General features: G+C 40.6%; 5 protein-coding genes across 6 annotated transcripts; all 5 read left to right on the top strand.

The window, feature by feature from the left end:
- Window positions 1–102: 102 nt before the first annotated feature.
- Window positions 103–8,298, top strand: LOC116180469 (active breakpoint cluster region-related protein). Its single transcript, XM_031500467.1, has 12 exons — window positions 103–514; window positions 561–796; window positions 845–981; window positions 3,566–3,719; window positions 3,765–3,906; window positions 3,949–4,233; window positions 5,081–5,410; window positions 5,468–5,590; window positions 6,132–7,063; window positions 7,369–7,508; window positions 7,560–7,806; window positions 7,861–8,298. The coding sequence occupies exons 1-12, from the start codon at window positions 245–247 to the stop codon at window positions 8,063–8,065; spliced, it is 3,201 nt and encodes a 1,066-aa protein (XP_031356327.1). The 5' UTR covers window positions 103–244; the 3' UTR covers window positions 8,066–8,298.
- Window positions 8,299–8,943: 645 nt separating this feature from the next.
- Window positions 8,944–14,062, top strand: LOC116180024 (ATP-dependent translocase ABCB1-like). The gene is given in 13 exon segments (XM_031499848.1): window positions 8,944–9,040; window positions 10,357–10,411; window positions 10,463–10,756; window positions 10,801–10,901; window positions 11,170–11,293; window positions 11,340–11,714; window positions 11,764–12,019; window positions 12,054–12,310; window positions 12,360–12,521; window positions 12,567–13,012; window positions 13,061–13,220; window positions 13,267–13,665; window positions 13,709–14,062. Coding segments are annotated over 11 exon segments (2,895 nt in total). The 5' UTR covers window positions 8,944–9,040; window positions 10,357–10,411; window positions 10,463–10,480; the 3' UTR covers window positions 14,048–14,062.
- Window positions 14,063–16,429: 2,367 nt separating this feature from the next.
- LOC116180474 (AH receptor-interacting protein) lies at window positions 16,430–18,322 on the top strand. 2 transcript variants are annotated; one of them, XM_031500471.1, is made up of 5 exons: window positions 16,430–16,594; window positions 16,646–16,831; window positions 16,879–17,231; window positions 17,281–17,423; window positions 17,467–18,322. In XM_031500471.1, exons 1-5 carry the CDS (start codon window positions 16,505–16,507, stop codon window positions 17,670–17,672), a joined length of 978 nt encoding a protein of 325 aa, XP_031356331.1. In that variant the 5' UTR covers window positions 16,430–16,504; the 3' UTR covers window positions 17,673–18,322. The 2 variants fall into 2 exon arrangements, with proteins under 2 accessions (XP_031356331.1, XP_031356332.1); XM_031500472.1 differs by having other exon boundaries at window positions 16,466–16,594; window positions 16,636–16,831.
- Window positions 18,323–18,772: 450 nt separating this feature from the next.
- LOC116180475 (caspase-1-like) lies at window positions 18,773–20,410 on the top strand. Its single transcript, XM_031500473.1, has 4 exons — window positions 18,773–19,450; window positions 19,499–19,749; window positions 19,798–20,097; window positions 20,152–20,410. Exons 1-4 carry the CDS (start codon window positions 19,293–19,295, stop codon window positions 20,388–20,390), a joined length of 948 nt encoding a protein of 315 aa, XP_031356333.1. The 5' UTR covers window positions 18,773–19,292; the 3' UTR covers window positions 20,391–20,410.
- A 956-nt stretch (window positions 20,411–21,366) lies between these two features.
- LOC116180471 (bifunctional 3'-phosphoadenosine 5'-phosphosulfate synthase-like) lies at window positions 21,367–24,750 on the top strand. Its single transcript, XM_031500469.1, has 2 exons — window positions 21,367–22,734; window positions 23,674–24,750. Exons 1-2 carry the CDS (start codon window positions 21,678–21,680, stop codon window positions 24,498–24,500), a joined length of 1,884 nt encoding a protein of 627 aa, XP_031356329.1. The 5' UTR covers window positions 21,367–21,677; the 3' UTR covers window positions 24,501–24,750.
- The last annotated feature ends 2,098 nt before the right edge of the window (window positions 24,751–26,848 follow it).

The raw sequence follows: 26,848 nt of genomic DNA, 5'->3' as shown, positions 1-26,848 counted from the left end.
TTACTATTGTGTCATCCTGTATAACGCGTACTCACCTGTTTTAAAAAAGTTAGCTCTTTTGATAGTTTTTATGCGAAATAAGAATTGTTTCTAATAATAATTGTTTAGTTCTTTAACCGACTGTCAGTGTCAATGTAGTCAATTAAAGCTTTTACACTCTTTTTCGAGTATAATTAATTAAAATTAAGTACAAAAATTGCAACAATAACAAGATGCAATCTTCCATGTGATAGTTATAAATAAAATGAGTGTTTTCGGCGATTTCCAGCAGGTGTGGTCGCAAAGATTTCCCCACAGTTCACTGCCTGCAGCTTGGGAGGAGGATGTCAGGGCAAATTTGGCAAAGCATAAACACAAAGTTTTGCTCTTGAAAGAGGAATTGGAGAAGGAGGAGTTTTACGTTGAGTATTTGGAACGGTTGCTGCACGACGTCGAGGAGCACAAGAAGAGAATCGAGCAGGAAAAGACCGAGGGCGAGGAAATCCTAATAAAGAATGATGTCATCGCTGATAAGGTAAACAAACGTGATAAGGCGCGGGGAAAACGTGGTTTTGTTGTAGATCGACAATCATCTACCTACGGCACCACCTCTGGAAGCGGCTCCCGGTTTCGACAGTTGTACCGTAAATCAGTGTGTCAGCGAACTTTCGGCTCGCTTATCCGAAATATCCGCCGAAAGTTTAGCGCATTCCGACGAGGCGCCTTCTAGCATAGATCCCAGCAGTTTCGTTACGGTTATCGAAGTCAACGGACTGAAGTCCGTCGATTTATCGTCACCTCTGAAGTTGCCTCCGAGGTAAGTCGGTTCACGACAATATTAAATTGACAGCACGAACGTTTTTAGACCGCCGATTAAACCCGTGCAGCGATCCAACAGTAGCGCGCAAGAGAGTTCGGCCAGCAATGAATCTCTCGTGTCCTCGACCGAGCAGCTCGGTATTGATGAGCCGTTTTACGATTCGGTAGCAGCGGATGATCAAAGTACGTATTCGGAAACTCAGAAAATGTTCTCCCGAATATACAGAGTGTCTCACAATCTTACAAATAGATACATTTCATCTAGACCTTCTATTTGCCCTTTGAGAGTACCCTCTTTCGACACTGTTTTTAAAATTTAAAGATCTCATTGACAGGTTTGTGCTTTTAGCCAATTTTTGCAATTTTTTTTGTTTCTTTAGGGGAGCAAAAAGGGTAATGTTAGGTGTACGCAAGTAAAGAAGTCAAAAGGAGGATTGAAAGAATTGAAATAAATATTCAAAAAAATTTGAAAAAATTTAAAAAACCAAAAAATTGATAGTGTGTCCCCTGAATACATTATTAATCGTACACAAAAATTCAGGAAAGTTCTGAACATATAGAAAAATTCAAAAAAGGATTTGAAAAGACAAACATTCAGAAACATTTCTAAAATTAAAAAAATTCAAAAATGTCAAGGTATTCAGAAAAATTTAACAAAAAGACACGCAAAATTCGAAGAACCAAATTAAAAAGGTATTACAATTTCGAAAAATTCGCAAAATTCAAAAAATTGAAGTGCACAAATACATTCAGAGTTGGCTCCCGTATTCAGCAAAAATTCTTTTTAAAAAAACTCAGTACAGTTCAGAACAATAGAATGAATTATAAAGGAAAGTATTAAATCATTTCCGAAAAATTTATTGCAGGAGGGGCAATTGCGAGTTTACAAAAAGTAAAAAAATGGTATCCAAAATTAAAAAAAGTTTTATTAATTATTTATAGATATTTTTTTTTGAAATTGACACTAAGGATTCTTCTAGTAAAGACAAGCATATCGCATATTGTACAAATCAGATTACCACAATGTTATCTTTCTTGTTTATGGGGACATTTTTTGAAATTTTAACCACAAATGCTTCTAGTAAAAACAAGCATATCGTATATTGTAAAAATCAGATGTACGCATGCGCATATTGCGCAATGTAAACTTTCTTATTTATAGATATTCTTTTTGAAATTGACACTAAAGATTCTTCTAGTAAAGACATGCATATCGCATATTGTACAAATCAGATTACCATAATGTTATCTTTTTTGTTTATGGGGATATTTTTTGAAATTTTAACCACAGATGCTTCTAGTAAAAACAGGTATATCGCATCTTGTAAAAATGAGACCCGCGCTATGTCATATTTATGGAGATATTTTTTGAAATTTTAACCAAACATTCTAGTAAAAACAAACATATCGCATATTGTAAAAATCAGATGTACGCATGCGCATATTGCGCAATGTGAACTTTTTTATTTATAGATATTTTTTTTGAAATTGACTCTAAAGATTCTTCTAGTAATGACAAGCATATCGCATATTGTACAAATCAGATTACTATAATGTTATCTTTCTTGTTTATGGGGATATTTTTTGAAATTTTAACCACAGATGCTTCTAGTAAAAACAGGTATATCGCATATTGTAAAAATGAGACCCGCGCTATGTCATATTTATGGAGATATTTTTTGGAATTTTAACCAAACGTTCTTCTAGTAAAAACAAACATATCGCATATTGTAAAAATCAGATGTACGCATGCGCATATTGCGCAATGTGAACTTTCTTATTTATAGATATTTTTTTTTAAATTGACACTAAAGATTCTTCTAGTAATGACAAGCATATCGCATATTGTACAAATCAGATTACCATAATGTTATCTTTCTTGTTTATGGGGATATTTTTTGAAATTTTAACCACAAATGCTTCTAGTAAAAACAGGTATATCGTATTTTGGAAAAATGAGACCCGCGCTATGTCATATTTATGGAGATATTTTTTGGAATTTTAACCAAACGTTCTTCTAGTAAAAACAAACATATCGCATATTGTAAAAATCAGATGTACGCATGCGCATATTGCGCAATGTGAACTTTCTTATTAATAGATATTTTTTTTTAAATTGACACTAAAGATTCTTCTAGTAATGACAAGCATATCGCATATTGTACAAATCAGATTACCATAATGTTATCTTTCTTGTTTATGGGGATATTTTTTGAAATTTTAACCACAGATGCTTCTAGTAAAAACAGGTATATCGCATATTGTAAAAATCAGATATGCACATATTGCGCAATGTCAGTTTTCTTATTTATAGAGGTTTTTAGCGCGTTTTTGAGAAAATATTCACTTTGGCTGTTCGGACGGTCGGTCGGCTGCAAAGGTTTTTTAAGTATAACTCTCGAAGGAATCATCGTAGAATGCTCTGGTTTGTAGCGTTAGCTTTGTGTCAGTTCTTTGCATTGCGGCGCTAATACACCATCGATCTATCGCACAAAAACGCGTTGAGTAAAGTACGTAGGTCGCTTTAAAATGTTGCATACCTTACAAAACAAACTTCAATATTATCTTGTCTGTTAATTCAACTTTGAATGGCCCCCTTCTGAATGTTCTACACCCACAATGGCGAGTTCTCTTCAAAATGGCGATGTCAAACTTTTCAATTGGTTAATGTCCCTTGCGCCACCAATCACAAACGGTTTTTTGATCCCTGACGTAATTCAAGAAAACCGAAAATGTGTATGGAAAACTAAACTTATCGAAATTTAAGGTGAGCAAGAGTCGAGCACCGAAAATGTTTTTACGACATCGAGCACGCTACCGCTTCTGGCAAAACGAAGCGCCCTAAGCGAGATCAGCGACATAACGGAGCCCCAATCGCCCGGGACGGCCTCCAATTACGTAAACATCGAATACTTCATTAAGTAAGTGTTGAACGGGTGAGGTGTTTTTATTACGTCCGTGATTAGGAAACGTTCGGGACCCGACGGTCACAGCAGCAGCGACGAGGACGAAGTGCCCGAGTTGCGGCGGAGCACCGACGAGGGCTCGTACGCGAGCTCGAGCTCGTTGGAGTCGACGACCCCCTCGGCGCGTCGGAAATTCAGTCATGTACGTTGAGGCTTTGTACGCCACTTCTAATTTGAGTTTTAGGACGGGGACAGCAAGGGCGAAGTCGAAAGGATGTACAGGTGCATGCTGTCGAATATTATCGATAGCGAGGCGAATTACGTCGAATGGCTTAACGTCATGCTGCAGTACATGAAGGCGATAAAGGCGACGTTGGGCACGTCGCATCCCGTCATAACCGAGGCGGAGTTTCGGACGATATTTTATAAAATTCCCGAACTGCATTTGTTGCATTCCAATTTTCTGGAGAGCTTACGGAGGCACGCGCAAAAGTGGGACAGCAAAATAGGAGACAGTTTTAAAAATATGGTGAGTATGCGCGCTAATTGGATTTGATTAGGCCAATTTATGAGCGTAGTTCACTCATTACGCCTTAATTGTACCGGTCGGTGATGTGTCATGCAAATTTAATCGTGTCGTTTCATCAGGTCACAGATGAATTAATTGTAAATTAAGTATGTACTGGTTCTGGGGGAGTCTACTATTATTCCCTTAAGATAAATTTAAATATAAAATATTACTATGTAAATAGCAAATGGTTTCTAAAACCACCCACAATAAAACACAGGTAAGTATTAAAAAAACTTCGTCGCAACGAAAATCTCGATACTGATGTAAATTTTATTAATTTGAGACATTCAGTAGTCGCCTCGAAATCTATGTCGTTATTTGGGCTAAATTCGACATAAATCAATCAAATAAGCTGAAAGAAAAATAGGCCCTCAGGGCCAGAAAAACAAATATCACGCAGCAAACGATCGATACTCCCTTTAACGGGTACTGATAAACAACCACTTCTTCCATTTGATTTGGTTTTAAAAGCAATTCACCGACTCGAAAATGTTCCTTCGCGTAAATTTTACCACTCGTAACAGAACAAATTCGGTTAAAACTACAGTTTTCAGTTAAAACAAAAACAAAACGAGAGAGACGGCACGAGACAAATCTAACGTTTGACACGTCAAGCAACTCGAATACTGACAAACTGTCTCGCTTCCCCCCCATCTCTCAGCCTCGTTTCAAATAATTATTTAACCAGTGTCGTCTCCGCGCTTCTCGACGTACCTGGACTATAGCAGGTCCCGACCGTCTCTATCCTTGTCCGATGCTGCTAACTTAAAGTCTACTGCCCTATTGTAAAGTTTCTTTATTTCAGGCTTTAAATTTATCGATGTATGGTGCTTTCTTGGGAAACTACGGAAGGGCGATCGACACGGTACGCAAATGCAGCGCCTCCAACACGCAATTCGGCGAGATAACGAAAAACATTATCTGCAAAACGTTATCGGGAGGTCCGTCCATCTCCCTGGAGGATCTCCTCCACAAACCCGTCGCGCGTGTACAAAAGAACGCGCTCGTCCTGCACGATCTCCTCAAGTATACGCCCGTAACTCATCCCGATTACAGCAGCCTCTCGGAGGCGCTGCAGTTAACCCAAGTATTTCTGGATCAGTTCAACATGATCCAGACCAAGTCGATGTTTCCCGTACGTATTGTCGACGAAGTCGCGCGTCAACTCGGATTAATCTTACATGTTTTTCAGGCGTCGGACCGAGCTCAGAGGCGTCTAGTCAAAAATTCCTTTATCGTAGAGTTAGTCGACAGCCATCGAAAGCTGAGGCATTTATTTTTATTTAATGACGTAATTGCCTGTGCGAAGTACAAGGTAGGTAAAACTGACGCGTGACGTCATCCCGTGACGAATTTATTAATGACACCCAGTTCAGAGAACACTAAAAAGCAGATGTTAATACGATGACAAACCAAAATAGGCGATTCAATCAATATGTGAGTTCTGAGTTATTGGACTCCCCTATTGACCTTCGCTTATACTGTTATCAATGGCACAAATTATTACCTATAATTAACAATAACCTTAAACTCATTTTATTCACCCCGAAGCTCTCAAATACGGTTTAAAGAGATCACCACTAAAGATTATTCTGCTAAGCTAGCTCCTAAATTTGGAGGACCTTTTATATATATATTTTTGTAAAAGCTCTCAAAAACGTTTTAAAGAGATCACCACTAAAGATTATTCTGCTAAGCTAGCTCCTAAATTTGGAGGACCTTTTATATATATATTTTTGTAAAAGCTCTCAAAAACGGTTTAAAGAGATCACCACTAAAGATTATTCTGCTAAGCTAGCTCCTAAATTTGGAGGACCTTTTATATATATATTTTTTTGTAAAAATTCCCATTATAGTCGTCGGGCCGTAACGAAAAATACACCTTCGAATTGAAGTGGTTCATTCCGGTGGAGGATATCTATATATTGGAGGAATCGACCGCGAATCCGCACGAGGTGTCCTCCTCAAATATAGTGGCCTTAAAGTCGCAAGCATCAAATGTGCGCGACCAGTTACGACACGAGGAGAAAAACGAGGACAAGAAATTGCGGCTCGGAAGAGGATCTGAGAAGTATCGAAAAAGACTGCTAGAACTAGAAAGTCAACTCGTCTTAGTTTCGCCGAATTTAGTATTTAGAATAAAGCATCGCCAAACGCAGAAGACCTTCATCTTCTTTCTTTCGTCCGAGTTCGAGCGGACGCAGTGGATCGAGGCGATACACACCTTGCAGCAGACGAGCACGCCGCCTGCGCCCACCGTCAACTTCAGCATGCTGGAGTTGCAAACGTGGATTACGGCGTGCCGAACGTTTTTAAAGACGAACATGGGCTCGTACCTCTTGCGCAGCGGGCACGACGAGAGCTTGCTCGTCGGCGATCTTCACGTAACGATCCGCGAGCTGATGGGAATGGAATACTGCGCGGATCTCTACGTCTGCATTGAGGTCGACTTCTACGGGCACTTCTTCCGCAAGGCGAAAACAAAGATGGTGTGCAATTCGAGTACGCCGGTGTGGAACGAGTCGTTTGTCATCGATCTGGAAGGATGCGAGAATCTTCGGTTCTTGGTGTATCGCGAGAACGGATCTCACGCGAACCTGTTCGGTAAGCATACGCAGAAGCTTAGTCGCCAGTGGCTCGGGCAGCATCAGATCGAGAAAATCCTGCAGCTAAATGGATGCAGCCTTCGTGTGGCTTTAAAGTTTGTACCTTGCGAGGTCAGCCTAAGGAGAGTGCCTACCGGTAAAGCGGGCTCGTTGTTCGGGGAGAAAATTCAAAATGTTTGCAAGTAAGTATTCTCAGTTGAACTATATATTGTTAGATATCCCACGTTGGGCGGCAAATAATTTAAAAGAAATAAAATAAATATATTTTGTTGCTGACCAAAATTTAATTGGCGTACGCAGCGATAACAAAACTTCTTATTGGCGACCGGAGAAAAATATGAGATAAATTTCAAGATGTTTAAATCTAATCTTATAACACGTAATTATTAAACAAAAGGTATCAGTGGAAGATCCCGCGCTTTTGGCAATGAGTGCATGAGAAACAACCCCTCACCTTCTAGCAGTTAATTGTATTAACATCTTACAGGCGACAAAAACGCGATATACCGTTTATCGTGTCCGCATGCATACGTGAAGTCGAAAGGCGGGGAATGTCCGAAGTCGGCATATACAGGGTGTCCGGTTCCGCGTCCGATCTGGCTCGACTAAAAAAGTCGTTCGAAAGCAGTAAGTTTTCGTTATCGCCACGCGGTTCATCCGCAGCCGGAGACGTTTCAGATTCGTACGAGGCGGAGCAGCTCTTGAAAGAGGTGGACATTCATTCGGTAACGGGCGTGCTCAAGCTGTACCTGCGGGAGTTGCCCGAGGCGCTGTACACGGACCAACTGTACCCGACGCTTTTGGAGGCGTTCAATCAGAGCAACGGAAATCTGATTCGTCGAATGGAGCTGCTCAAGGAGTGCTTTACGAAACTGCCGCAGCAGAACAAGGCGACGATTCAGTTTATTTTGGACCACTTAATTCGGTACGTTCCTACGGCGGCCAATTGAACGAGACCTAACCTAAAATCGTCTTTTAGTATAAACCAGCACGAGAACGAGAACAAGATGTCCCTTCACAATTTGGCGACGGTTTTCGGTCCGACGCTTTTACGGCCTGGCGGCAAATCGGATAGCAATAAACAAAAAGATTTGCTGGCGACAGGTACGGTGGACGTAATGGCTCAGGCGGGCATTCTCTATTGCTACCTGCAAGATATAAGTATCGCCCACAAGAATTGTTGACAAGAATACGCTGTTCGTGCTTTACATTGTTCAAGTGATAGACTGAAGGAGTCGTTTCTTCGAGTATTCAAAACATTCGCTCTAGTATTTTAGGTTATGTACTCATTCATACCAATATTTGTATCTTTGTATCCATATAAAAATTTGTATAATTAGTGTGTAACTTATTTTGTATTTAAGTACCACCTGAACTTGTACTATTCATACTATTTGTAAATATATATCAAATAATTCGCGTTTGTTTTCAATAATCATTGCAGGTTATTCATAATCGAGGCCGATCGACTTGTGGTGGAACGTATGGTAGCTGATATGCATCACACCACATTAGTAGAATCAACACGGCGGGATCACTCCCACCGTCGAGCTGCCCAATAGTGAGGCATCAACTACGACTACGCAAGCTCCCTGTAGTACGATATGTAATTATTCCCGTAGAGATATTTTAATTATTCTTACAGCCTCCGAAAGTCAAGAATAAATTGATATTGTATGATTTCTACATTAGTTCGTTTCCCAATGTTAAAGCGAAAACAAGCATTAAAACTGCAAGGCCGTGCAGCATATTTAGTTATCGCAGACCGTGAACCGTTCACCCGAAATTCCAGTTAACAATTAGTCTACAGAATTTTGCAATTTGAACTCTGCAAAGGTGCAAGGTAAGCATAATAATTAACCGTCACTAATTAGATGTGTTGCAGCAAACCTCGTCTGATTAGTTTGCATATGGTGTCAAATGAAGCGCGCTTAATTAGCATGAATTTTAAGACTGGTCCCAGATTTATATGATGACTGGACACCGAGAAGTCAATTAAAGAAGTTTTAATTGTTTACGCCGGCCGGCTGGAAAATCACTGCAATATTTTGTCGCGGGAAATTGCAACTATTGTATTTTATCGCTTTCCTGCAATACTGCCCAGTGTCATACGAGGAAGCTCCAATTATTTAAAGAAATTGGACTCTCAATTTTGCAAGGTATGAGTATCTCATGTCCTGTTATACGTTGTAATTAATCCCCGAGCATAATTGGCCGTCGGCTTTGCGAAAAAGCAGTGCCATCTCGACTCACATCAATCTATGTTGTACTACAACTATTTTTTGTCGCCGAAATATTAAATTAGCCTTAATTGGATTCTCCTAACCCCCTAATAAAGATTATTATTAAGTAATGAAAACCGACAATGTGATAAGGATGGCATTTAAGTTAATTACTATCGCCGTAAAACAAAAATGATCAAGTACCTACGTTGAAACGGCGTAAAATGAGTAGGATAAGTAGGTGTTCAAAAACTTCAAGTTTAAGTGTTCTTCAAATTGGAAATTATTTAGAGTAAGTGTTTTTTTTCAAACATGAAAAAGGAATTGAAATATATACGTTTTATTGTATATATCGCTTATTTTGGAAAATGTGTTTGAGGAGTGGGGAGGGGGAGGGTTTTAATTTTGGTTATTCATTGGCGTTCTTAAAAATCCACAAACAATCTAATAATCGCGAAATGGCATCGGGTTAATTTGTGACTATGAACTTTCACGGATTGAAAATGTTATTTCTACGTCGCTAGACCACTGTTTCACAGTATATCCAGGATATACTGTGACTGTTTGATGATTTTACTTACTGACTCGCCAACTCGTAGTTGCGCCTTATATATAACTAACCTTTTTTTTTTGGTTTGCCGACTGTTACGTATTTATGTGGTAAATAAACAATGTGATATCGGTATATCCAAACTTGATTTGGAGAAATTTATGACAAGAAAATTTGGAAACCTACTCAGATAAATCGCTAAACATAAATATCTCAACATCAAAATTAATACGTTACCTGAATTATACCTTTAAATCAATAAATAAATACGGTAAAATGCACGTAATAGATCTACTGTATTTATGATGCAAATGTTATAGGCTATAAATTAAATAACATTGCTACAACCCTGTCATTTAATCATGTTGCGAAATGGAATTTTGTCGAGTTTTTTTTTTAATCTTGAACAAATTGACAATGTTATGTTACGTAGGTATAAACCTCTCGCCAGGAAAGATTGCCGGTCACAGAACACTTGATCCCGGTCTACAATGTATGTTTTTCTAAAGATGCGAGCGATTTCCGGCATAGTATCGTGTCAATGTTGAACAAAAAAACTTTTCGTTCAACACTGGCACGATCCTATTCCGGAAGTCGCTCGCATCTTAAGAAAAACATACATTGTAGATCGACACAATGTGTGCTGTGACCGGCAATCTTTCCTGGCGAGAGTTATACCACAATTTTATTACTATTTTTTTAGGAAAACAGAACCAATACCTAAAGCGAACTATCCACCTGTTTCCTTTGTCGAACTGGTAATAATCCGCCTTTTCTCGTCAAATTAAACTTGACCAATATGTTTTCAGTACAAATATGCATCGTTTATGGATAAACTTTTCATCGCCTTAGGGTCAATCATTTGCACAGTGGGCGCTGTTGCCAACAGCTTGCCTTCAATTATAATTGGAGACGCGACCAACGTAATAGTGACCTACGTTTCTGCTTTAAATGGAACAAATGCAACCCTCATTGAACAGGCCGAGGAGAACTTAAAGAATGGATTAATTACGTTTGTCATCATCGAATGCTCGCTGAGTGTTTTTGTTATGGCCGCCACGTATATTGCAACGGTACTATTTAACTATAGCGCCTTAAAACAGGTAAATAATCTCGGCAATGAGATAAGGTAAAAGACGTATTTTAGACGTATCGAATACGCGAGCTGTTTTTGCACAAAGTGTTAAACCAAGACATTGGTTGGTATGACGTTCGCCAGACGGGAGATTTTGCAAGCCGCATGGCGGAGTAGGTTGAAGATGCTTTTGGTTATTTTGGGGTACCTAACTATCATACTTATCTCAACGACCGGAGATAAGCCTTTACAAAACAATGCAGGCACTTGTATCTGAATAATCAAATAAACAAAAGGATGATTATTCAAACAAAACGGTAAATTCAAATGATATGATCGAAAAATGCTATTTCCTAAAGTCGGAGACACCCCAGGCTACGACCCTACACCATAAAACAAGGCCACGTCTGATTTACGTAACCGGGGATTAATTAATTTATGAACGCAGATTTTGCAAGGCACCGAATTAACAATAAACCCCGGCGAAACTGTTGCTATAGTTGGGAGTTCCGGATGTGGAAAGTCGACGTGTATACAGCGCTTTTACGACCCGTCGTGCGGAAATGTGCGTTAGCTTTTTTTTACGTTTCGCGATTTTACGCTACTTTTAGGTTCTTATTGACGATCACGACGTGGTCGACTTGGATCTCGCTTGGATGAGATCTCAGATTGGGGTTGTGGGTCAAGAGCCGGTACTGTTCGAAATGACGATAGCCGAAAACATCAAACTCGGTGCGGATAATGCGAGCGAAGACGATATTAGACGAGCCGCCGAGAAGGCGAACGCTCATTCTTTTATAAGCTCACTTCCTCGGGGTTACAATACGCTTGTCGGCGAAAGGGGCGCCCAGTTATCGGGGGGGCAAAAGCAAAGGATAGCGATAGCGCGAGCTCTGGTGCGCGCACCTTCAATTCTGCTTTTGGATGAAGCCACTTCTGCCTTGGATACAAAGTGCGAAGCGGTCGTTCAAGCTGCTCTTGACGCGGTAAGATGTTGTTGAACACCTACCCTTCCTTAGGATTAAAGTAATGCAGGTCAGCTATGAATGTACAACCGTAATTGTGGCGCACCGATTGTCTACGGTCAGAAAGGCTGATCGCATTGTCGTCATAGGCGCCGGAAAGGTCGTAGAACAGGGTGGTCACGATGAACTTATGGATAAAAAGGGCGCTTACTTCGAACTAGTAACAGCGCAAGTATCACCAGCAGACACAGGTGCAGATGCATTTATTAAGACTGAAACCGGGGAGATGCTAGAGCCCCAGGATGGTGTAAATATTATTTCTGATGGCAAAGAAGTGCGGTACTTTTTAGATGCTAGAAGAATCTAAGACCGAAACAAGTAGGTCGTCATTGTGGGCTATAATGAAATATAACTCCCCGGAGAGGTGAGCTATTCTGCTCGGGTGCGTTGGGTCAATAGTAACTGGAGCGGGTATGCCAATGTACGCCATCGTACTTGGACGCGTAATGAGCGTCTTACCTTCCCACGATGCTGATTATATTGTCAGCGAAACAAAGAAGTTTGCCATCTTTTTCTTAATTATAGCAATCATTACTGGAATCGCAATACTGTTGCATGTAGGTAGTTGTCTTACCAAGTTTTTATGCGTTTATCTCTTTTCTTCAGACGTATATGTTCGGAATTGCCGGTGAAAAACTAACAATGCGCCTGCGCAGTCAAATGTTTAAGTCGTTTCTTGCGCAAGAAATCGGCTACTTTGACCGTAAAGAGCACGGTGTTGGTTCGCTGTGCGCACGTTTATCTGGAGAAGCGGCAAGCGTTCAAGGAGTAGGCGATTGCATCTTTGAATTGTCAATGCAACTCTTATTGTAGGCTACCGGTCAAAGAATTGGAACGATCTTGATTTCGCTTTCCACTGTAATTCTAGCTCTTAGTACGTCTCTTTACTTTGAGTGGAGAATCGCCTTTGTAGCTTTGTGTTTTTCGCCCCTAATCGTTATGGCCTTTTACTTAGAGCAAAAGATTATCGCGAAGGAAAGCCAAGGATATTACGCATCTCTGCAAAATTCCACCAAAATTGCCGTCGAAGGACTTAACGGCATTCGCACTCTCGCCTCCTTGGGAAGCGAACGGAGTTTCCACACGCGTTATATGGCCGAAATGGTGTCCTACCAACGAGTGGCCCAACGTAACACTCACTTCAGAGGATTAGTTTACGGCTTATCAAGAAGTTTGTTGTATTGTACATACGGGGCTTCTCTTTATTTTGGATCTGTGCTTCTCAAAAATGAAGGAATCGATTATGCTAACGTAATCATGTAAGTAGGTACCTGCCTTATCGTAAAACCATTGAAATCGTTTTTCAGTGTTACCGAGTGCATCATCACTAGCTCATGGTCAATGGGAAATGCGTTAGCATTCACGCCAAATTTTCAAAAAGGCCTAATAGCGGCTTCTCGTATTTTTCAATTGTTTAGTAGAATTCCTCTGATACGCGATGGTTCTCCGCACACTAACGGCGAATGGGTAGATATCCTCCATATCTTCGCATCAATTGTCAAACTACTTTCAGGGGAGTGGAAATATTGCCTACGAAAAGGTTTACTTTTCATACCCGTCTCGACCAACTATTCCGGTATTAAGAGGGTTAAATTTGACAATCCCAAAAGGAAAAATGGTTGCGTTGGTGGGGCCGAGTGGTTGCGGCAAAACAACCGTTTTACAACAATTGGCACGGTTTTATGATCCGACGTCCGGTTCCGTGTCCGTTGATGGGAAACGTATTAACACAATGCAGCTTTCCACCTTAAGGTCACATTTGGGGGTTGTCTCGCAGGAGCCCGACCTCTTCAGTAGAACAATCGCGGAGAACATTGCCTATGGAGACAATGAACGCGAAGTAACACGTGAGGAGATTATTGACGCCGCCAAAAAAGCAAACATTCACACGTTTATTGCGTCGTTGCCTTTGGTAAGTGAAGCCTCCTAAACGGCGTTAAACAAAATTTGTCCAGGGCTATGAAACTAAATTGGGAGAGAAGGGCACGCAATTGTCAGGTGGTCAGAAACAAAGGGTTGCAATTGCGAGAGCTTTGGTTAGAGACCCTAAGGTACTGCTTTTGGACGAGGCAACGTCAGCACTAGACGCCGAAAGCGAAAAGGTTGTCCAAGAAGCTCTAGATAATGCTAAAAAAGGACGCACTTGTATTACGATTGCTCACCGTTTAACAACGATACAAGATGCAGATGTCATTTGCGTGATTAATCACGGAAGAGTTGCGGAAATTGGCACGCACGCAGAACTTTTAAGTTTAAGGGGAATTTATTACAACCTTTACAACTTACAGCATTAGCTTTGTTCAGACAAAGACCCCTAAATTCTTTGATGACTAAAATAAAGATAAAACAAATAAGCTTTATTGTTAACAGTTATAGATTTTGTTATGAGACAGACGAGACTAGTTTATCATCTAGAATTCTAGATAACCAAGGATTAGTAGAACTTTAGTGAGGCCACGCGTTATCCGCCTGTAATCTAGGCATACATAGTTTGGTGCTGACATCCCTCCTTGTGAGTAGGACAACCGGGGACGCCCAGGGTGACTGACATTCGCACATACATTTTAAATCTGAGAGTTTTTGTGTTAGCAGGGTCTCCCCCGGAGACAGGTAGCCTTTGCTCTCGTGCAGGATCTTCAAGTCTATAGTGGAGAGCCGAGGTCAGTCCCAGCCTTAGGTGTCGTAAACAGTTATATAACCAGAGACTTGCTATAACTAGACTGCGCTTAACGTATCTAAGGTGTTGTCGACACAGTATGCAACACACAATGCACCGCGGGGCAAAAATCGCTGAGATGATATGCAATATAATGAAATAAGCTGTTATTTTAGATGTTCCGTTCATTAATCATTCTCGTGATTAGCTCGAATTAGTGAACAGATAAATTTCTGTTGAGAATAAACCAATAAACTTAGGTTAACTTGTGCCTATCAACATGTACTCTGTCGATAAATTTTTAAATAATATGCTGATTTTCAACGGATAAAAGTTTAAAGGGCCAATGGATCAGAGCCATTCGAAGAGAAAAATTTACTCCCACCATAGTGCATTTGCGGGGAATGAAGCCGATTTTAGAAAGGTACCTACGAAGGTGTTAAACAATAATGCAATACCGAGCTTTTTCGACTTTCCCATTCACTTAAAATAACGTAGAACTATTATTCGACATCCTTTACCAGCAAGACAACGGCAATACCTATTTGCCTACTAGGTATAGACGTAACTAAGTAAGAAACCAATTTCGAAAGAAAATTCAAAGAGCTGTAACTTTTGAACTAGTAGCCCAATCTTTGAACTGTTTGAAATTATGGATTCTACAGGCCACATTCTATAAGAAATTTTTTTTCGGGTCGATCTGAGACAATTTTTTCTTCGGGGCTTAAAAAAAGGCAGATTTTTTACCAAAAATCTACTGCACCAAAATTTCTCGGGAAAACACTTTTTGTTATTAATTTGGGTGGGTAGAATCCAAAACAATTCGTAGTTTTTCGATCAGACTTCTCAATCCAAAATTATAGACTAGAAACCAATTTCGAAAGAAAATTCAAAGGGCTGTAACTTTTGAACTAGTAGCCCAATCTTTTAACTGTTTGAAATTATGGATTCTACAGCCCACATTCTATAAGAAAATTTTTTTCCCGGATCGATTTTAGACAATTTTTTTTTGCGGGCCTCAAAAAAAGGCAGTGTATAACCTTCCTTTTTTTCCAAAAATCGACTGCACCAAAATTTCTCGGGAAAACACTTTTTGTTATTAATTTTGGGGGGTAGAATCCAAAACAATTCGTACTTTTTCGATCAGACTTCTCAATCCAAAGTTATAGACTAGAAGTACTTACTGGTACTATTTCAGGTTTTGTTACAAGAAAAATAGCTAAGTGTTAAATGTTCCATATGTGCAGATGCGATATTCGCATCAGAGAGTCATTCAAAGCTTTTAAGTAGAAAAAATCGTGGAGGATTGTTGCACATATCAAGCGATGCATTAAAAATTTGCCAAATTGCTGAAAATGTGTTCAGGTTTTTCATTCAATCCACACCACACCGCGTTGTAAACAAAATTGTTATCAGCAGTCAGAAAAATAAATAACAGTTACAGCCCATTTGGGTTTTTGGATAGGCATATATTGAATCAAAATCCGCTAAATAATCATATCTACTACTTACATCTTTAGTTTTAAGAGTATATTTTCCCATACGTGTTCACCACCAAAATACATATAAATCAAATTAGGACTAGAGGAAGGCAGTTATATACCAATTTAGTTCAAATAAAATACCAATAAATTCGATTAAAACAGTTAACAGCTATATGTTATCTTTTTTTGCTACTAAAATTTAGAATAAACATGGCTAAAGCAAGCTGCAGAACGTACGTCTGCCCCGCGATGAACAGTTGGTTGCCTATCCTATCTTGACAACAGGCGTTTATAGCAAAATCTACGTTACTCGCGGTCTAGTTATAACAGGTCTCTGTATATAACGCCTTGCATGAAACTATCGAAACGGATAAAGTGCATGTTGAAGAGCGGGGTGACCAGTGATAACCAAAAGAGCGTGCCCTCAAGAAGTGGGGGGTCACTATCGCCATTGTTGACGGCCATAGTACTCACACAAACAATACAATACCCTGTACAATACTTGTCAATGCGTGGGGGGCGTGAGCCACAGCTGCCAATCATCTGCGCTCTGTCATTTGTCAATTTAAAATATTTATTTTTGTAAATAAACCCAAATAAATAATAAAATTATGAGTACGAGCATATCTGGTGATCCTAAAATTATAAAAAAAGTGTTACACGCGGGCAGTAAGGCAGTTAATTTTGGGAACGATTGCAAAGTATTCGGAGTGGAGAGTCGGTAAGGTAATGTTAAATGCAGCTTATTCCAGGTACAATTTCACTTCCAAACGCGACTATGCGACCAAGACAAAACACTCCTCGACGACTCGAGACGGATGGGCGACGGAAAGCCCCTCGAAATAATCTTGGGCAGAAAATTCAAGTTCGAACTCTGGGAGGCGATCGTACAATGCATGGCCATCGGCGAAGTCTCACAATTTACTGTCAGCAAAGACGTACGTTTAACTTAGCTGTAGAACTAATGCCAATCGTTAGCGTTTAGCTACTGACACAGTACCCATTCGTATCAAAAACGCTAAGGGACGTCCATCTTCCCGCGGACAAACGCAATAATCACCGTTGCGTGATGACCGCACACCAGCACGGCATCGGACACGATGATCTGAATCGTCTGATGTCGAATCCCGCCGATCTCGAGTTCACGATCGAACTAGTGAAAGTGGAAGAGCCGAACGAGTACCAAAAGGAATCGTGGCAAATGAACGAGCTGGAGCAGGTCGATCGCGTGCACGAGTTAAAGGAGCTCGGTAACGCCGAGTACAAGAGCTCCAATCACGAGGCGGCGTCGAAGATGTACGCCGAGGCGATTGGAATTCTCGAACGTCTGATGATCAAGTGAGGTTTTTATTGGGGGGGCCATTTAAAACCGGTCCAAGATTTTTAGGGAGAAACCTCAGTCGGAAGAATGGAACGATTTAAACAAAATGAAGATTCCCCTACTGTCGAATTACTCCCAGTGCATGATGGCGAAGGGCGATTTCTATGCGGTCATCGAGCATTGCACGTCCGTTCTTAAAATTGAGCCCGGTAGGTCTGACAGTTTACGTGGTTATTCAATGGATTATTGCAGATAATGTGAAGGCGTTGTTTCGCCGGGCGAAAGCTCACATCGGTGCGTGGAATCCGACCGAGGCGAGAGCCGATTTTGAACGAGTTGTAAAGTTGGACCACGGTCTGGCGGCCTCGGTTAAAAAGGAAATTGATGTTTTAGATCAACTGATCAAGTCAAAGGATGGTACAGATAAACAGTTATTTAAGGGAATGTTTAGTAAATAAGCGTATTTTATGTTGGCACTATAAATGTAATTATGTACATAGAATTTTAATGAAAAAATAGGGTCCACTTGCACTGAGTATAGGGTTGCCATCTCAAAACTCTGCCAACTAGGACAGGAAGCGTGAAAACCCCGGATTTAGGGATTATAAACCCGGACATATCAACTGAATTTGATAAAAAATATTGTCTAAAGAAATAATCTGTTGCAATATTCAATAAATTCCTTTCTTTGGTCCAATGTTATGCCACTAGTGAAAATATTCTTTCAATGTTTGCTTTATGAGCAGGAATGCAAAAAAAGCACTAGGCAATTTTGAATAACTCCCAGTATAAATGATGATTCAGTGTTTTAAAAAATTGTAACCAAAGCTGATGGGCGCTTAAAAGTTTACCTTGTTGGCTTAAATTTTGACAGAAACTCATAGATGTCTCGGTAGCCTAAAACCCGGGCTACCAATGAAAACCCGCTTGGACGCCCCCTAAACTAGGACAAATCCGGGGAAACCCGGACGGATGGCAACCCTATGTGTGTTATATGTAAATGCGTGTTACTGTTAGTCTGGTTGTAGTAAAATCTAAAATGACGTTTCCAATATTACCTATACACTGTAATCAAAATGGAAAAAAATAAATAAATATGAAATATGAAGATTGGGCTACTAGTTCAAAAGTTACAGCCCTTTGAATTTTTTTCTAGTCTTATAACTTTTGATTGAGAAGTCTGATCGAAAAAGTACAAAACTGATTTGGATTCTACGCACCCAAATTAATAAGAAAAAGTGTTTTCCCGAGAATTTTTGGTGTAGCCGATTTTTGGTAAAAAAAAGGAAGGTAAAACACTACCTTTTTTTGAGCCCCAAAGAAAAAATTGTCTCAGATCGACCCGGAAAAAAAATGTTCTTATAGAATGTGGCCTGTAGAATCCATAATTTCAAACAGTTCCAAGATTAGGCTACTAGTTCAAAAGTTACAGCCCTTTGAATTTATTTCTAGTCTATAACTTTTGATTGAGAAGTCTGATCGAAAAAGTACAAGACTGATTTGGATTCTACGCATACAAATTAATACGAAAAAGTGTTTTCCCGAGAATGTTTGGTAATTTGTGCACTTATTTATAATTTATTTGTGTTATATGTAACATTTTATATGTTTTTTATAGTTTTCCATCTTTGTTTTTGAAACTGACTTGATTTAACCTTCATGCAGAATCACGTGTTTGATATTGGTAACTTATTGTCGCATTCATTTTTGGCGTGAATGTTTGCTCAGTTTATGTTTTGATTACATAGTCTTGACCCCAAGTTAAATTTATATTTTTGTATTTAGTTATTTATTTAAATATGTGGAAGGTAGTAAATTGGTTGATGTATGTGCCCACTTGTTATTTGTAAACTAATATTTTTTGCCGTAATTGAGACAGTCATGATTTCTGGAAACTCCTGTCTTTAAATTTTATCTATTCGTACACATGCGAACTTTATTCTCCTAATAATTACACGTTGTTGTCCACCTACAGAATTAATTTATACGAACGTTTCGCCGTAAAGCTAACCATCATCATCAATGCTGCACTATAGCCGACCTAATTCCGTTTCAATTTGCCGAAATTACCGTTTCAAATGGTAATCGGTTATATTGACTTAACTAAATTTGATAAGATAACTTGGATGGTGTTTATGTATGACCGTATTGGTTCAGATAGCGAGCCAGGTTATTATTTCGACATGGACCAAAACGGTGATACTCTCGACTCCTTCAGTTTGACAAGTTTCACAAGGCAAGTTTAAGAATTAATTCTCTAAGTGCTCAGTGTATGATTTTAAAGGTGCGATTCGTTCCAAAACGCGCCATCGGGCAGTGCAGACCACCCACTCGCGGATTATTACAATATGAATCACTACAGAAGAGGTCACGCGATCATCTTCAGCCATATCCAATTCGACGGGGATCTTGCGAAGAGAGAGGGTGCAAGTAAAGATGCGAAAGACCTCGAGGAGGTGCTTGTCGCGTTGAAGTTTAACGTTAAGGTCTACACCGATCTGAAATACGGAGCAATTTATGAAGTTATCACGACATGCAAGTATACCTCCCCCATGGTATCTGATGATGTCGTGGTTTTTGTAGTATCACAGAGTGACCACTCGGACGTGGACTGCCTCCTTGTCGCAGTCTTGTCGCACGGTGACCGCGGCAAAGTTTACGCGCGCGATCACCAGTATCCCCCCGATTTTCTCTGGAAGTCGTTCTCCGGAGACAAATGTCCAAGTCTGGCGGGAAAACCCAAACTGTTCTTTGTGCAGGCATGTCGTGGTGATGAAACGGACGATGGTAGCAGGGTACGCATGGCGACGCAGGTTGACTCCCAGGCCAGTTACACTATACCAGTAATGGCCGACATACTCGTAATGTACTCGTGCTACGACGGTACACACTGCAGAACTTAATTGCTCAGTCTAAACCTACACGTTACAATTGCAGGGTACGTTTCCTGGAGAAGCACACGCACCGGCTCATGGTTCATTCAATCTCTGTGCGAAGAACTGAAAACGAGGTCCAAAAGTACTGATTTATTAACAATTTTGACCTTTTTAAATAGAAGAATGGCGATCACCTATAAAAGTGTCGCCCCAAGTAAAAAAGAGATGCATGGAAAGAAGCAAATTGGTACAATTGTTAGCACGTTGACGCGCTTACTTTATTTTTATCCTGTCGAATAAATTGGGGTTCAAAGACTCTTTTACTGATTATTACTTCGACGTAAAAGTCGTGTGTCTAAAAGTTCTGCCTCCGGAAGAACATATCCTCCATAGAGGCTCGTCCTGAAACCAGGATTTTGCCTCTGGAGGCGTTTCAAGATGGTGGCCGTGTCATTCGGGAGCCCGTATAACACAGTCATCACCTTGGTCACCCTAGGGACGTGTCTCTAAACTTTCGGAGACGCGTCATTCCAGGGCCTAATGTAGAGGGACGGTCTTCTACACCCAGTGCACGGTCCTCGCATTCGGTCACGATGCAACCTGCGAATTACAGCGGAACCCTACCAGCCCAGGACTCCCCCCCCCCTTTCACGCATGGGTACTCCAGAACCTTTAGACTTCTTCTCATGAAGCTGCTCTGAGCCCGACTCTGGAGTGCTTCCCACGGGTCTGAGACGCTTGGTCTCTGATGTCGAGTTGCCCCCTTGGGCCAATGACCCACACCCAGCCTTAAAGGTTGGGTGCAGGGGCCGGTTGACCCGAGGTTTTACCAGCCTGGTCATCCCTTTTTCGTGCGCCAATCCTATTCTTCTTGCGAATAGGAGCTGGCCAACCACCAGGGTCCTCGAATAAGATCGTCCCCTCTTTCGGGGAGTCCGTCCCGTTACCGGCTCGGCTTGCTGATCCCCTTTGACAAGGGGCCCAGAAAGGGTTAAATGCAAAATGAACACCAGTAACGGCCCCGAGCCAACCAGGACCAGTTGTTTTTCCAAGAAAATTCAAGTTTCTAATCAACAATTTATTTATTAGGTGCAATACGAAGTTCAGCTTATCAATAATCACGTGCAACCCATTTGCGTGCGTATTTCGAATCGGACTTTATAATGAAACCTATTTCTGTCGGCCTTGCAGCTATTATCTAATAAAAATTAATTAGACGGGTAATCATAATTTGGAGGGGAATCAATAAAAGACATAATTTTCCTCTCTTTTATTTGCTACATTTGCACATTGGGGTAGCATTAGTATGATAGTTATCTTCTTATCTTATTTAATGATAAGTGCAAAGGATTCATAGTTCAACTGGATTCTGAAGTGTCGCACTCATAGTTGACGATTGGTAGAGTTGTGGTAAGGAATTTTTAAGAAATGGGAATTTTTTGATACGTTGAATGCACCTATTTTGTTGACGTGAAGAATGACAATTGATTTAACCTCACATTTTTAAAAAGTAAAAAAGAATTTTATATAATTGTATGCGACGTAAGCAGAATCGCAGATTGGAAGTGAAAGTTAGCAAGTGAAAGTATGGATAGTACCCAGGAAATTTACAAAAAGCAGAAGACAGGCATGCAGGTGGCAACGAATGTAACCGAACAGAAGCATCATGTTTCGAGGGCGAAGAGAGGACAGATCTTGGGCCATTTGCGCGGTTTTCGCGGCTGCACGGTGTGGTTTACGGGACTTTCGGGCGCCGGTAAGACTTCGATAGCTTTCGAGCTCGAAGCCTACCTCGTGGCGCGCGGGATACCCGCCTACGGTTTGGACGGCGACAACATGCGAAGGGGACTCAATCAGGATTTGGGATTTTCGAAGCGCGATCGGGAGGAGAACATTCGGCGGGTGGCGGAGGTCGCCAAGCTGTTCGCCGACGCCGGACAGATTTGCCTTTGCAGTTTTCTGTCGCCGTTCGCTGTCGACCGGGAATTAGCCCGGCGTATACATCGCGACAACGATCTGCCATTCTTCGAGGTGTTCGTCGACGCGCCACTTGAGGTGTGCGAAATGCGCGACACGAAGGGGCTGTATCAGAAGGCGCGGCTCGGCAACATCAAGGGTTTCACCGGGATAGATCAGGCGTACGAGAAGCCGGAGAACCCCGAGCTCGTCGTGAAGACGATCAATTGTAGCGTCGAGGAGTCGACGATGCAGGTGGTCGAGATGCTACAGGAGAACGGCATTTTCCCCATAGATAGTGAGAGTAACGACCAGGTTAGAGAGCTCTTCGTGCCCGAGTACCGCCTCGCCGCCGCTCGCGAAGAAGCCAGCTATCTTCCCGCTTTAAGCATCACCAAGGTCGATCTGCAGTGGGTGCAGGTGCTCGCCGAAGGCTGGGCGACCCCGTTGCGCGGTTTCATGCGCGAAGAGCAGTTCTTGCAATCGCAGCATTTCAATTGTCTCGTCTCCGACGGTGATTGCATTAATCAAAGTATTCCGATTGTTTTAGCCGTTACAGCCAGTGATAAGGAACGTTTTGATGGGAATCTGGCGGTTGCGTTATACTACAACGAGGTTTGCTACGCGATCATGCGAAAGCCCGAGTTTTATTACCATCGCAAGGAGGAACGGGTTGCTAGGCAATTTGGTATGTATTTTTCTAAGCTCAGATTCGACTTTCTACACGTTAATCTGGGACTCAAGGTTACATTATATAAATAATTAATATTTGCACAAGATTAGCGAATTCCTACATTTATAAAAAATCCTCTAAATGTTTCGGTTTGCTCGGCTTTTAAACACTCTTAAAGACTCAATTTTTAGTAAAGGTCTTTTGAGTCCTTGGATCCGATTATTTTCAAAACGGTCACCCGTTACCAATCCCATAGGTCGGTTGCTTTAGAAATATAATAACGTGCAAATTCCTAAAAATAATCGATCAATGTTCATACAAATCAATAAAATTGAAATAACTCAGTTATCTCCAGACGTACTTTCGTTCAATTTTACTATAAAGCGGTATATGTGTTAATTTCGCTATGTTGAACGAAAAAATAATTTTTAAAACTGCGAAGCGGCTACCCGTTACCAATCCCATAGGTCGGTTGCTTTAGGAATATGATAACGTGCAAATTCCTAAAAATAATCGATCAATGTTCATACAAATAAATAAAATTGAAATAACTTTCAGTTATCTCCAGACGTAGTTTCGTTCAATTTTACTATGAAGCGGTATCTGTGTTAATTTCGCTGTGTTGAACGAAAAAATAATTTTTAAAACTGCGAAGCAGCCACCCGTTACCAATCCCATAGGTCGGTTGCTTTAGGAATATGATAACGTGCAAATTCCTAAAAATAATCGATCAATGTTCATGCAAATCAATAAAATTGAAATAACTTTCAGTTATCTCCAGACGTACTTTCGTTCTATTTTACTATGAAGCGGTATATGTGTTAATTTCGCTGTTGAACGAAAAAATAATTTTTAAAACTGCGAAGCGGCCACCCGTTACCAATCCCTCTTTAAGTGTTAGACAAGACTCCTTTTGAGAACTCTTTATAAAATCCCCCTTATTATTGCTAATAGGTACGACTAACAAAGACCATCCGTACATTAGCATGATTTACCAATCCGGCGATTGGCTGATGGGCGGCGAGCTCGAGGTTCTGCGCCCGATTACCTGGGGCGACGGTCTCGACGAGTACCGTCTGACGCCGAACCAGCTACGCGTCCGCTTCAAGCAGATGGAGGCCGACGTGGTGTTCGCCTTTCAGCTGCGCAACCCGATTCACAACGGTCACGCGCTGTTGATGACGGACACGCGCAAGAAACTGGAAGAGCGCGGATTCAAACGTCCCGTGCTCCTGCTGCACCCGCTCGGCGGCTGGACGAAGGACGACGACGTTCCGCTACCCACCCGCATCCTCCAGCACGAGGCCGTGCTAGACGACGGCGTCCTCGACCGCGCCTTCACCGTCCTGGCGATATTCCCGAGCCCGATGATGTACGCGGGCCCCACCGAAGTCCAGTGGCACGCGAAGGCCCGCATGAACGCCGGCGCCAACTTTTACATCGTGGGCCGCGACCCCGCCGGCATTCCGCATCCGTCGGGCAAGGAGGGCTCGCCCGACGGAAACCTGTACGACGGCTCGCACGGCGGACGAGTGCTAAAGATCGCGCCCGGCTTGGACGCGCTCGAGATCCTTCCGTTTAGAGTCGCCGCGTACGATAACAAAAATTGTAGGATGGATTTCTTCGATCCTGCGCGAAGGGAGGATTTCGACTTCATTTCTGGGACCAGAATGAGAGCGCTGGCTCGTAACGGCGAGGATCCGCCCAAGGGTTTTATGGCCGAAAAGGCCTGGAATATCTTGGCGGATTATTACCAGATGCTATCGAAAGAAGAATGTTGAATTTCCACTCAGATTCCTTTACAGCTTTAATTAGAATAGTTTTTAATTGTTGATTCTTAGAAATTTATGTATTGTTGCATTTATATTTTCTTTATCTGTATAGTGATAAAGAATTGCCCTTCACTGTAAGATACTTCTGAAATCCATTTACCTTTGTATTATACACATTTATGTTATGTAATTGTATACATATATACCTAACATGATAAGCTATGTACAGATTTATTCCAAATTATACCTGTACGTCCTAGAGAGTTATTGTAAGTTCCTAAAACCAAAAGGCAATATTAGTAGGAAGACATTGAAGATATCAGGGAACTGAAATTGTCGATTGATTAGAAGATCATCAGAAGGGTTTTATGTAGTTGCTTTTGGCACCAAGTTAAATTTATATATTTGGTCGTTGGTAAACTAAAGTTTTTCTTCGTGAAGAGACAGTCACGGGGGTGGTAAATAACTGTAACTACTTTAGTTACGACTCCTAATACTGGGACCGATCTCGAATTTCAATTGTAGCGTAGGATACCCCGAACGAGGGTTGTGTTACCTATTCCAGGGGTGGAATTCTGCTATTAAAAAGGTCAGTTTAGAATATTTGTGCGATATATGAGTTGCGATTCATTAATTTTCACATATTTTGTTGTTCACGTGCCATGTTGCTTTAAAAAATGGATTTTATTACACTTTAGGAACTGTTATATTTCATAGTTTATTATAGGTTTTTTAACACGAACACAACTACGTCTAATACCAACAATTAAAACATTTACACATTTTACACGCACTCTCCCGCTTAAGGTTGCAGGCAGCGATGATAGTAAAACAGGCAACGGCGAGACCTGCAGAACCTCTTCTGGATAATGACGCTTGGGCGTTACTGGAAGCGGTCACAGTGGATTCGGTACGGGGGACGTCTTAGAGTTCCGTTTATGCCTTTTCTCGTTCTTTGTAGTTTTTGAGAAGGATACATAAAGGTTCGTGTCAGCGATTTTTATTCCTTGCACGATTGAACTATTTATTAATTAATTTTTTTTCTTAGCCTACTATTTTTACTTCGTGAACTACTATTTTGCAAGTTTATTCTTGCAATGTAATTTACGAGTGTATAACCTTCCTTTTTTACCAAAAATCGACTGCACCAAAATTTCTCGGGAAAATACTTTTTCTTATTAATTTTGGTGCGTAGAATCCAAAACAATTCGTACTTTTTCGATCAGACTTCTCAATAAAAAGTTATAGACTAGAAACCAATTTCGAAAAAAAATTCAAGGGGCTGTAACTTTTGAACTAGTAGCCCAATCTTGGAACTGTTTGAAATTATGGATTCTACAGGCCACATTCTATAAGAAAATTTTTTTCTCGGGTCGATCTGAGACAATTTTTTCTTCGGGGCTCAAAAAAAGGCAGTGTTTTACCTTCCTTTTTTACCAAAAATCGACTAAACCAAACATTCTCGGGAAAACACTTTTTGTTATTAATTTGGGTGCGTAGAATCCATACTTTCAAACAGTTCCAAGATTGGGCTACTAGTTCAAAAGTTACAGCCCTTTGAATTTTTTTCTAGTCTATATAACTTTTGATTGATAATAATAATAATAATAATAATAATAATAGAGATTTATTGCCCAACAGAACAGACCTTCCAATTACAGGACAATACATAATAGTTAACGCGCAATGATTTAGTGTAATAAGAAACAAAAAGAAAAAGAAAGAAACACAACAAAAAACTCAAAATCTTAACATAACTAAACAACAACAAAATAATTAAATTCATATTTCAAAAAAAAAAAACCAAATTAAATTGTCGACAAACCGCAAGTTACATTCTATGCATATAAAAATATATAAAATTGAGAAGTCTTATCGAAAAAGTACAAATTGATTTGGATTCTACACACCCAAATTAATAAGAAAAAGTGTTTTCCCGAGAAATTTTGGTGTAGTCGATTTTTGGTAAAAAAAGGAAGGTAAATAACTGCCTTTTTTTGAGCCCCAAGAAAAAATTGTCTCAGATCGACCCGGAAAAAAATTTTCTTATAGAATGTGGCCTGTAGAATTGTACTGTTCGGAATTGTAACCTTATCGACTTACTTCGGTGGAACCGGCCATTGTTAAAATAACATTTAAAAGGTTGTTAACGTTATATCAACATTGATGTGTCACTAGCGTTAACTTAACGTGCAGGTTATCTGTAGAAAACGTTATTTTGCCCATCCTAATCATAATAACAAAAGTCCCAACACAAGTGATTTTGAATTATTTTTCGTCATCACGCTGTATATTATTTCAGCGCGATTGTGGTACTTTTTGTTATCAATGTTGGTAGCATTGTAAACATAACCCCT

Source organism: Photinus pyralis, unplaced genomic scaffold, assembly GCF_008802855.1.
Source record: "Photinus pyralis isolate 1611_PpyrPB1 unplaced genomic scaffold, Ppyr1.3 Ppyr1.4_LG9, whole genome shotgun sequence".
Classification (NCBI taxonomy): domain Eukaryota; kingdom Metazoa; phylum Arthropoda; class Insecta; order Coleoptera; family Lampyridae; genus Photinus; species Photinus pyralis.
Note: the sequence above shows the minus strand (reverse complement) of the source record. Positions and strands in the feature narration are given on the sequence as shown.